The following is a 12054-nucleotide window of genomic DNA, read 5'->3' as shown; positions in this document are numbered from 1 at the left end:
CTCTTTAAGTGGGACAATTAGCTGTGGCTTTTGCATGGAGGCCATAACGAGGATTTAGCCCCATGATCTTAACAACATATTAAATGTGTGCGTATGTATACATTTATGTTGACTGCATGCACAATCACCAGTCTTTAAATTTCTTTCACGCGTATGACCATTGGCACACCCAACTTGAAATGGATTCAGACAACACAGTGCAACCCACCAAACCAAAGGGAAGAGGAAGAAGATGAAAAGGTAGGCACGTACAAGGAGTTGAAAGGGAAATATGCGTGTCCTTTTGGTCTATAGTTTCTTACACTCGCATGCTGCCCAGTACAGCCTAAAGATCCTCCTTACGTCACTTATCGGCATGAACAGTGTCAACTTCTACAACCTGACATGCTCATAATTGGGTCACGCCCCCATCTTCTCTCTCTCGCCCATATGCATGCATCTCACCACCTTAGTGTAACCTTATGTCCCTTTTTGCTGGTAAGCGTTTCTCTTTGTACATCACAAACAACATTGAGACCACATAAAGTCATCAGTGTCATTTGGTTTCTTTCTGACGCTCGGTTTGGATCCTTGTGTTAGTAAGTATTTACCTTAGTTATTGGTACGATTTAATTATTGAATCGGAAAAATTAAAAATCAGATCATTAGATTAGTGACCCAAAATTTGGCCGAGTCAATTGTCGAGAAATTTGATTCTGATAATTATGATATTTATCTTAAAATAGTAATTAGAACCTTGCAAGAGTTCTTGGAAGTCAATCTAACTGGTTTCTTTTATGTGGTGCACATGGTTTTGGCAAAGCCATTTGTAGTTGCTGTCTTCTTCTTGTTAGGACACCAATTATCATGCAGCACCTAATCTTCAATATCTTTATCAAGGATTATTTCTCACCGGTTAGTAAATTGGTTGTCAGAATTAACATCATACTTTGTTTTTCTATTCCTAATCTCTTTGTGAGAATCGATTGAGCTTATACTTTTGATTTTTTTGATTCTTACTGGTGATGGTTCTTAGATTAGATTTCATGTAGAAGCCGGGATGGTTCTTACTTTGATTTCCTAACATCACCAGTAAAATTTCATGTAGAAGCTTGCCAAGCTTGTACCCAAATAATATGGACTCCGTAGGGCCAATACTTGTTTCTTAAGGTGAAACCTTTCCCAAGTTCGATCTTTGGGCTGGATTTGAAATGTATGGGCTCTAATCTTCTCTCCTGTAACTTTGTTCTCTCTGGAGCTTTCTTTGGCCACTGCCATGATCATCCTGGTTTTGTAAAGCTGAGTCCTGTTGTGTTCCTCAACGTTGCCATCGACGGAGAGCGACGCTTTCTTGTGTCATCGGCATGTAGCATCTGCTGCTGGTGGCAAGAAGATGGCCACAGAGGCTTTGCACAGGAGAGAGATGTGTTCCACAAATCTCTGACAAAGATGGTTCATCTCAGATCTAATAATTAGGCTCATTCGGCCATTATAATTTAGCTCGGGGAACCCATTAACTTGTGGTAGATGTTGGATCACTGCTAAGGAGCAACAAGGATTGAGAAGCACGTCCCACCCATCCATGCTGTGATTCCCTAGACAAGAAGAATACCAAGGCAACAGCTCCATTCTGCTACTCTTACACAAAGCTTAGAGAGCAACATGTTCCTCATGAAGCTCCGCATGTCCTGCCTCCTCCTCTACTGGACTCTCCTCCTCTTGGCTTGCACCACCAAGCAATCCGCCGAAGCTGCCTCCTTCATCTACGCCGGCTGCTCGCCCAACAAGTACGATCCCATCACCGCCTTCCAGAACCACCTCAACTCCCTCCTCACCTCCCTCGTCTCCGGGGCGTCGCTGGCATCCTACAACAGCTACACCTCCGGCGACGACTCCGGCTCGCCCCCCGGCATGGCCGCTTACGGCCTCTACCAGTGCCGGAACGACCTGAGCGCCGGCGACTGCTCCACCTGCGTGCAGAGTGCTGTCAGCCAGCTCGGCCTGGTCTGCCCCGGCTCCTTCGCGGCCTCGCTGCAGCTGGACGGCTGCTTCGTGCGGTACAGCAACGAGGACTTCCTCGGCAAGCACGACACCACCATGGTGTACCGCAAGTGCAGCACGGTCACGAGCGGCGACGAGGCCTTCTTCCAGCGGCGGGACGACGTGCTGGCCGACCTGCAGAACGGGGTGAGCTTCCGGGTCAGCAGCTCCGGCACGGTGCAGGGCGTCGTGCAGTGCTTGGGCGACCTGAACGGGGCGGACTGCTCGGCCTGCCTGTCGCAGGCGGTGGGGCAGCTTAAGAATGCGTGCGGGTCGGCGCTCGCGGCGGACGTCTACTTGGCTCAGTGCTATGCCAGGTACTGGGCTTCCGGCCATTACTTCCACACCTCTGCAGGTTTGTGGCTCATCTCTCTACTGTTTGATTTCCTTGTTTACGTGGTGATGAACTTGCAGTTTATTTTACAGTAGATAACACATTAACAGTATGGATTTTTGGAGTGTTTTCGATCTCACTAGAAGCTTAGAAGCCTGTTCATATGTTTTCTGGTGCCTGAGGATGGACATGTGGCCGCTTGTTTGACACAAAAATTGGTGTTCATTTACTAGATCGATGTCTCTGTTCTTTAAGAATCTCACTCCTTTGTGATGGCTTCCTTCTCATTTCACACGGTTAGAATAGCATGACTCTTCAAGAACATGATATGCACTAAATGCCATGCTTGTGGGTGGGCAGATTACACAGATGGTGATGATGACATTGGAAGAATTGTCGCAATAATAGTGGGCATCTTGGCAGGGCTGGCCCTTGTTGTAGTCTTCCTTTCTTTTCTCAAAAGAGCATGCAAGTTCTCTGATCCCCATCGCCTGCTACTTTGACTTTTAGTTGTTAGGTTCTCATGGCTAAGAGAATATGTTCTTCCTGCATGCAGGTTAGCCACCATCTGATGCTTCTCCACTGGGCTCAAGTGGGTGACCGCTTAGCTTCTAAGCTGAGGCCGAGGCACTCGAGAAACAAAAAGTGACAAACGGGAAGGTTCCAATTGCTGTAAGCAGGCTTCTGCTTCCACCGTTGTCAAGGATGTCAGCTTACACAGACAAACATGTCCTTTTTCTTGCACAAAGCCCAAAAACAGAAGCAATTTAAAAAGAGAGAGAGAGAGACAGAGATAGAGAAAGAGAGAATACTTGACTGTAGCATGTTTTCTGTAATCTCCATCAAAGATTTCTTTTCTCGTCTGACCTTTTCATCCAGCTGAACAAAAAAGCTATCTTGCATTGTGTACACAGCATGTACCATCTCAAAATCACGAGTTGAACACCACCTAATCACAAGTTGATTGACTCCACACGAAGGACATGAAAATTCCAGTGAGGAATTTCCTGCTCAAGTTAGATGGGAGATTACTCAAGAGGCTTTGTGGAGATCGTATCCAAGTATTTGGTCCGATAAGCCCTGTGGTAGGCAGGGGATGACTCTTCCATTACTTTAAAGTCTTAAGAGTAGTCATCACTAATCCCGTTAGTCAAACATTAGGAAGACTATAGTCTCCAGACCTCAGCTTGAAGCACTGGCGTCGCTGAGCAGCCACGCATAGATCCGTGCGGTCAACCAATGGTCGATGCTGCTCGCACGATCCTCCCATCACGCCATAATATATGTTTTACTCAGTAGGTCACAAACAGTCTCTTTGTTGTCTCCTTTGTAAGGTTTGTGTGTGAGAGAGTTCAAGCCGCACAACGCAGAACAAGATACAGCGATCAAACCCCAGCCTTCGTCTCGGTTGCCTCTTTCTACAGTCTGAAAGGGCCAGCAGAGTGCAGCGCCTCGTAGATCGACAAGCCTCACGTGAAGCCAGCTCAGGTCCTTATTGACATGAGTCAAGCTCGGGGAAGGAAGTTGGAAAACTAATTTGAATTCTCATCTTGAAACCAGCGTCGTCTTCATCTGCATGTGTGAGCGCTTGAAACAGCTTCGCAGACCCCATGTCAGATCTGCCATCATTGATCCCATGGCTCTTTTTCCTCGCAAGTGATGATTGGTGGATCAGACGGGCCATTGGTGGTCCCAGTGTGGGTCACCACGCTCTCTGCCAATCACATGGACCTTCCCCAAATAATGTAGTGTGGACGGACTGATGTCGGTAGCGCAGAGAGGAAAGCAGTTCGCAGTGCGTGTAATGTCGGCCTCCATGCCTTCATTGCGTTCATGGAAGCAATCCCATTGCTCGCTGCTGAGTTCTTCCTATAAGAGCAGTCACAAGAATCACAACAGCAGGCAGATCTATGATGGGAGGTCGCCGGTGGAATAGTGCTGCTTCAGCTACTCTCGTTAGCCTTCTCATCGTCTTTGGGTTCTGCATTTCTTCATGCTTCACCGACGCTACAAGGATCCACGCGGACTTCATCGTCAGCTCCTGCCAAGCAACCATGTTCCGGCGCCTCTGCGTCGACTCGCTCTCCCCCTACGCCAACGTCATCCGGGACAGTCACATGGAGCTCGCCCGCTCCGCCCTCTCGGTGAGCCTGTCTGGGGCGCGGTCCGCAGCGGCGGCTGTGTCGAAGCTGGCGGCCGAAGGGACCCTGGCGCCGAGCGAGGCAGCAACGGTCAGGGACTGCATGACCACCACGGGAGACTCGGTGGACGAGCTCCAGAGGTCGCTGGAGGCGATAGGGAACCCCAAGGGGAAGGGCGAGGCGGTTGTGGGGCTGCGGTTGGACGACATCCAGACGTGGGTGAGCGCAGCGCTGACGGACGAGGACACTTGCATGGACGGGATCGGCGGCGGCCGCGGCATGGGCGGGGTGGTGAAGGTGGCCATCAGGAGGCAGATCGTGAACGTCGCGCAGCTCACCAGCAATGCCTTGGCGCTCATAAACGTGCTCAACTCTGCTTCTCCATGAACAGTTCTCGATGGGTTGCTTGCTTATCATCTGTACAAGCTTGTGAACTAGTTGGAGGAAAACCAGAGCATTAATCCATCGTCACCTTTCTCCATCATCCACGACTACAAACTGAAACATGCTGATTCTTGTGGATGGCTTCTATAAATTTCTATCGAGTATGTACTAATTGCTACTATCTTATTTATTTATAGAGATTGTCCTGTTCTTGGAGTACTCCAGAGTTGGTCAACACTTCTCTGTCCACTTTGGTAATTGACCAGATCCGACAAAAAGGTTTCGACTCAAATCTTTTAGAGCTACTGAGCAATCCAAAATGCAACTCGAATCCAATGACAAGTGTAGGATGTCCTGCTCTGATGCAATTCCAAGTTCTAATTAATTCATCTGATACTTTCCCTAATAAAGAGATAATAGCCATCAATTTTACATGGGTAGTTTAGCAATTACGAAGTGTTTGGATTCTCTTTCTTTATTCTCAGCTGTCACTACATAGATATCTATGCACACACACAGAAACGCGAAATGGTGTACAGCAGTCTCCTTCTTGGAGTTCATAACACTAATACGTGGAAAAGTGACAAGGGACCTCAATTTGAGATGTTTACGGAGCAACAAACGGATCTTTCATCTTCATCTTTAGATTGAAGCGTACGTGACAGGAACATGCTTATGGGTCAAGCAGATGGAGCAGGCTGCATAGGTGGTGGAGGTGGCACAGACTGTAATTTACCAACATTATGCGTAGGTGACGGAGGACCTGGTTGATCTCTTAAACTTGCATGGGTGAGCGGCTGCCGAGGTGTGGCCTCCAGGAGCTTCCTCCCCAGCACAGGAACACCATGATCCATTGTCGCAGGGATGCAAAGCACACTTGCCATCCCCAGAAGCACCACAACTGCAACGAGGACAATACCAGCAAACCTTCTCATTCTACATCACCTCCCTTTCTCTCTCTTTCTCTCTCTGGGACTTGTATGTATCTTCTGGTGCAGACATGGAAGACTTGGCTGGGCTATATATATATATATATATATATATATATGGAGAGAGAGAGAGAGAGAGAGAGAGAGAGATGCATTTGACGAGGTGATCAAAGTTGACAAGGAGAACAGTTGTTGTATGTACTTTTTAACGTGACAAAAGTACATAGAACAATGGTTGATGGTGTTGGGTGAACAGAGGAATGGAGGCACGGAGAAAAGGGATCATCGTGTTCTTTGCTGGTCAATGTTTCGTAACATGAAGCAACTCCAGAAATACTCATTTTAGCTAATCATTCCAAGCCAATCAAAATTGACCAAATTCTTCTCCATTGGAGTTCCACTCGTAAACCTGCATGCATGAATGCATGCTGAGGTCAACCGTTGAATTCAGACCCGTGTCAAAATTAAGGTTCATGTTCTACGACACTTAGATTATAACAGATTTGAACTCAAATCACTGCGTAACCCTAACACATCAGACGGGTGAAATCTTCTTTAACAGGAAGCAAGATTCATTCATTAGTCTTCCAAAACATCTCCAGTCGACGGGAAAGTGATGGAAAAGCTTATTTCAGCCATTCATTTCAAGCGAAACAAAAACGACCAACTTCTTTTGCATGGGACTTCCACGCTTAGTCCTGCAACCATAATCATGTTGACTGTTGAATCAGTCATATTCAAGCCTACTAATTTCTTAGAAGAAAAGTTTCGAATTAATTCTAATCTCATTTTCAATGGGTCCACAACTGTACCTAATACACAAGACTTTTGGCAAATGCTGAATCTGGAGAGGGTCAATATACTCAATCTTATCTTTAAATATCTAAAAATAATATATATATATATATATATATTATGTAAACTTATATTGTCTTTGTTAACTATTAAATCTATCTCATCCAACGACTATATTAAAAAGTGAAAAAAAAATCTATACTATATTACTAGGTGGAAAATTTTGAATTGAAATAGGACTATCATGCTAAATGTAATTATTGAAAAAAACCATAAAAGTATTGAAGAATTCTAAATTGTTTAACCCATCAAGAAAAGATTTATTCCAATATTCTGGGAATAGATATTATATGATAATTGAGATCATGATGGGAATTACGAGGATGAGGAAAAAAATCGAGGAATGATAATAATTTAATGCCCTCTGTTGTACAAAATTGTAGACTTGTAGGTGATATAATAATAATAATAATAATAAATAATAAATAATAATAATAATCATCATCATCATCATCATCATCATCACAAAGATTCTCAAACCATGCATGCTCATAGATCCACACATATCAAACTTGCTCGAATCATTTCCAGAATTAGAGACCAAAAGCTGCAGAATCATTTACGGAATTAGAGGCCAAACGCTGCATTTATCATCAAAGCGGCATTACGTTTACACAACAATAGTGCAGTACTCAAGACTCCATAGATTTCAAGCAAACATCAACAACACCAAGCATGTCTAGATCGGATTAACACATCAAATGAGTGAGAGATAGACAAGTATCAGCGACGACGCGGTGGCGGCGGCGTCACCGTTGGACGAACATTATAAGGCACGTGAGTTGCAGGAGCCGGAGGACGCAGTTGTCCCCCTCTTCTGAGGCTTGCAAACGTCTGCTTATCGTCGAGCATTGGCTTGTGGGGATTGATGGGAGGAGGATGGTATGATGTTGCAGTGATGAAATGAGCGGTGGCCATGAACATGATGACGACGACGACGGCTGCAGCGAGGAGCAAAGAGGCGAACCTTCCCATTTCCGATCACCTCCCACTAAACTTCTCAGCCGCTTCGATCGACTGTGGCCTCATCTCCTTTGCTCTCTTATTTATGGATTCATAGACGAGAGTTTCTTGTGGGAAAGCACACGCTTGGACCAAGGGAGGAGGTGCAGACAATTCCAAGTTTGACGGAGTAAATTTTCTCTTGGGATCATTACTATGGTGATGAGGACTGGTCGACTCCTGTTAAGAAGAAAACAGTGGGTTAACTTACTAAGAGTCCACGCTTTCCCACTGCATACTATACTGGAGAATACTAATAATTAATTAGTATCGCTCTATGAACATTACAAGTCACATTAATGACCATTGCACGTTCTATGGATTTATAACACGATACAATTCCATAACGATTAAGAAAGGTGTGTACTTGTCTCTAATATTAATACACATCTTTGAGCATAAATATTCTGAAATCATACTATAAAAGGTCTATGTTCCCTATAGTTCTAAGATTCTCAAACTCTAATACATTCAGTTTTGATGAACTCTAAATTTGGCTGACACCTCACAGTCAAGAGTAACTTAAGAATTGGAGGAACTCTGTCACATATACTCCCAATGTAATTTTTGTAAAGTTTAGCATATGCTAAAGTGAAGGGATTCAACATCTGTTGTATAAGCGCAAAATAAAATATTCGGACAATCAAAATTTACATTAACACTCTTATTATATTATCTTCGAACATCTTTTAATAGTTTGTGTTATCCAACTCGTCACAATTAAACATTTAATTAGTTTTCCTTTATCTTGCTTCGTCAACTTGGTGTCATATTCCATAAGTGTATTAGTAGGATGATAATCTTCTGTAAAAAATTTCCTTTAGGATCTTATTTGCATAAATTTTTTATGAGATAAATACTTTTTTATTATCTTATATAACTTCGATACGGAGGAAATAAGTCATTAGGCTCAAGTTTATCATCTCAAATTCCTTCTTAATCAAATATTTAAAATCTTTAATCATAAAGATATTATTGCTTGTAAAGATTAAAGCAATCACACACATGCATACGAATAGGATATCTCTATTAAATTTCATATGTTCATTTGGATATATAGAAATATTATTTTGGATAAAATAAGCATCTATTTAAGAAATTCTTAGCTTGTTTAAACCTTTAAAGAGTCATCTTTAACTTGTACATCTTGTCTTCTTACTCATGAATAATAAAACTAGGGGATTGTTGAATATATATTCTTTCTTTAAGAAATTCATTAAGAAATATTGATTTAACATCTATTTATAAATTTTTTTTATTTTATTTGAATTGCTAGGGTGATAAGTATTCTTACTATCTCCAATCGAGTTACTAGTGAGAATACTTTTCCATAATCGATCATATATTATTGTTTGTATCCCTTTGCAACCAATCAGACCTTATATTTTTTCACCTTCCATTATGTATTTTTTTTATTTTAAATATTTCTTTATACATTTTATTTTTATGTTGATATCATGAATCATCTTATTTATAGCTTGTCATCATTTTTCTTCTCTACTAACTTTTTTGAAAGTTATTAGATCATATCAAAGATAATAAAGAATACTTATCATTGTTAGTATTTATTCTTTCGGTCACATCATATAGCTCTTGAATCATTCTAATCTTTTTTATAATTAGAATTCTTGAATCATATGACCTAATCTATTTAGGTGATCGATTTAGGCAAAGACTCTTTTGTTGTTCATCACTTTTCCTGTTTCAAATGTATTGTTGATCAAATTCAACATTTCTTGACATCAAGATTTTATTTATGATGGGATTACAAAGTTTATAACTACTAGAATTCTCAGCATATTCTAACAAAGTATATTTCTGATCTTTATCCTCAAGTTTAATTCTCTTTTCTTCTAGTATCTTAGAAATTATAATGCTTCTAAAAAATTCTCAAATGATGGAAACTTGTTAAATAAATAAACTTTGCACAAGCAAGAACATCTCTTGAAAATTCTTTACGAATTCTTCTTTCTTTTAACATACATAGGACTATATTAAGTGCAATCATATCTTTTCTTTTTAAGATATCATTTTGTTGATGTGTATATGACATGGTGAATTGATATAAAATTTTATTATCTCTTTAAAAAAATTTAAATTTATTTGATATGTATTCACCACACTTATCAATTCTTAAACATTCAATTAAATTCTTAAATTCTTTGAATTTGCTTAAAACTTTTTTCTTTTTCATGTACACCAAAATTTTATCACTATGATCATTAGTAAAGATAAGAAAATACCTGCTTCCTCCAAGTTATACTGGATTAGTAGGGCCACAAACATTAGAGTACACCAGATCAAGTCAATATCATACTTTTTTTATTCTTTTTAATTTCAAAGACTTTCTTTATTGCTTACCTATGACACACTTCATATAACTTTGATGGTGATCAATTTTTGATAATCTAATTATCATATTATATTTCTCTATATCTAAGAAATCATAATGTAGAATTATTGTCAATATCAATTTTAAAATAATTTGACTAATAAAAAATATATAAATGTAGAGGAAATATTTTGTTCTTCATCATTTTTACATGTGAGATTAATTTTTTCTTCTTATCATGAATATAAAAGTCATATATTTCATCTTAATATCATAAACTTTTTCAAGCAATTGCCCCAAACTCATAATATTATTTTTCATATTAGAATAATAAACTTCTGTATAATTTTTTTTTCCATTATTAAGTCTAAGAAAAATTTTACCCCTTTTATTAGTCTTTGAGATAGATTACCAAATATAATGTTATCATAATAACTTGTATCTATTTTGAAAAAAAGTTTTTTAATGCCACATATATGATTTAAAGCTCATGTATCTAGATATCATGTCATTGACTAATCTTCTTTCAAATTATCATTAGTCATTAGCAAAATAGGATTCTTATTCTTTTCTTCTTTTTTAACAAAATTTGTTTTATCACCTTGATTGTTAAGATTATAATAACATTCAAAATAGTAGTGTCCATACCTTTTGTAAACATAACATATATTTTAAACCTTTTAAATTTTCTATCATGTTCTTGATCTCTTTGACTAGAATTTTCTTTATCACTTTTATTGTTTTAAGATTCTTAATTGATTTTATTTTTATCACCTTTTCCTCTTTGTCTATTGACCTCTTCCTCTTTGAGATTTTGTTCACTTTTGTTCTAAAAGTAAGCTTAATTTATAATATTTTTTATATATTTTTCTTCTCTTTTTTTTTTTGAAGCCTTTGTTCACCGACTCGAAGAGAACCTATTAGTTGTTCTAAAGATATTTGTTCTGAGTATTTAAACTCTTCGATTACTATAGCAGTAAAATCAAACTTTGGATCTAGAGATTTTAGTTTTTTTTATATTACTCTTTAATCACTTATTTGTTTATCATTTTTTTCTCATTTAATGAATAATATAAATTATTTTTAAAAAGTGATCAAAAATAGATTTTGAAGTATCTTGTTGTAATTTTTCAAACTTAGTTTATAAAACTTATAGATAAAACTTTTTTACCTTATCAATAATACACTGAATGCTTTTTGAAATATTTCTCAAATCTCTTTTGAAGTCTTTGTTGGAGTGATGATCTCGAACATTGTATTATCAAGCCCTTAGTAAATCTTGAACAAAGTTTTTTTCTCCTTCTTCCTGTGATCTTTAATTTATTTTATTATTTTTTTATTCATTTCTCCTTCTTTTATTGGACTTGATTTAATAAATTTATCTTTTACAAACTTTCATATATCTTGGGTGCATAGAAAAACTTTCATTTGAATACAACATATATCATAATTTTTTTATCAATTTAGAGATTTGAAGTTAGAAACTGCTTGAGAAAGAGGCAATGGCTTAACCTAGCTTTGATACCAAATGTTGAAATAGATAAGGAGAGATAGAGCTTTCCCACAAGGAAGATTAAAGACAAAACATAATATTCTTTGTTTCGTGTAAAAGAAACTCACTACAAACTATATATCTTTCGTGACACAACACATGGGGTTTGTACCATTTTCATGAATATATTATATTTATTATATTTAATATGAATTTTTTTTCTTCAAAAGACTCTTTTTATGAATTAATAATTAATTAGATTTATTTTTTTATAGACCTTTAATGTGTTCGACTCTTTTGATAGAACTCTTTTTCACTTTGATAAGTTTGATTCTAACATGTACTTAATGTGGAGTCAATCAACTTGTGATTTTGAGATGGTACATACTGTGTGCACAATGTCGATCATTGCAGTTGTATCGACAGACCTATGACAAACTTGCTTGTAGTTGGAGTTCGAAGCAAGCAAGATAGCTTTTTTGTTCAGCTACAAACTTGCTTCCTGTATAAACAACTGGATGAAAAGGTCGAAATAGAAGAAAAAATCGCCCATGGAGATTACAGAA

The 12054-nt window shown here is 38.8% G+C and overlaps 2 protein-coding genes across 3 annotated transcripts; both read left to right on the top strand.

Annotated features, from left to right (window-relative positions):
- The first annotated feature begins 1352 nt into the window (after window positions 1–1352).
- LOC135635934 (plasmodesmata-located protein 8-like) lies at window positions 1353–3227 on the top strand. Of its 2 annotated transcripts, XM_065147406.1 has the most exons (3): window positions 1376–2374; window positions 2714–2821; window positions 2910–3227. In XM_065147406.1, exons 1-3 carry the CDS (start codon window positions 1642–1644, stop codon window positions 2912–2914), a joined length of 846 nt encoding a protein of 281 aa, XP_065003478.1. In that variant the 5' UTR covers window positions 1376–1641; the 3' UTR covers window positions 2915–3227. The 2 variants fall into 2 exon arrangements, with proteins under 2 accessions (XP_065003479.1, XP_065003478.1); XM_065147407.1 differs by lacking the exon at window positions 2714–2821 and having other exon boundaries at window positions 1353–2374.
- A 900-nt stretch (window positions 3228–4127) lies between these two features.
- LOC103975731 (pectinesterase inhibitor 10-like) lies at window positions 4128–5059 on the top strand. Its single transcript, XM_009390793.3, has one exon. The coding sequence runs from the start codon at window positions 4264–4266 to the stop codon at window positions 4879–4881; it is 618 nt and encodes a 205-aa protein (XP_009389068.2). The 5' UTR covers window positions 4128–4263; the 3' UTR covers window positions 4882–5059.
- The last annotated feature ends 6995 nt before the right edge of the window (window positions 5060–12054 follow it).

The sequence above is a fragment of the Musa acuminata genome, chromosome BXJ3-4, assembly GCF_036884655.1.
Source record: "Musa acuminata AAA Group cultivar baxijiao chromosome BXJ3-4, Cavendish_Baxijiao_AAA, whole genome shotgun sequence".
NCBI classification, from domain to species: domain Eukaryota; kingdom Viridiplantae; phylum Streptophyta; class Magnoliopsida; order Zingiberales; family Musaceae; genus Musa; species Musa acuminata.
The sequence above is the reverse complement of the archived record's forward strand: the minus strand, read 5'-3'. Positions and strand labels throughout refer to the sequence as shown.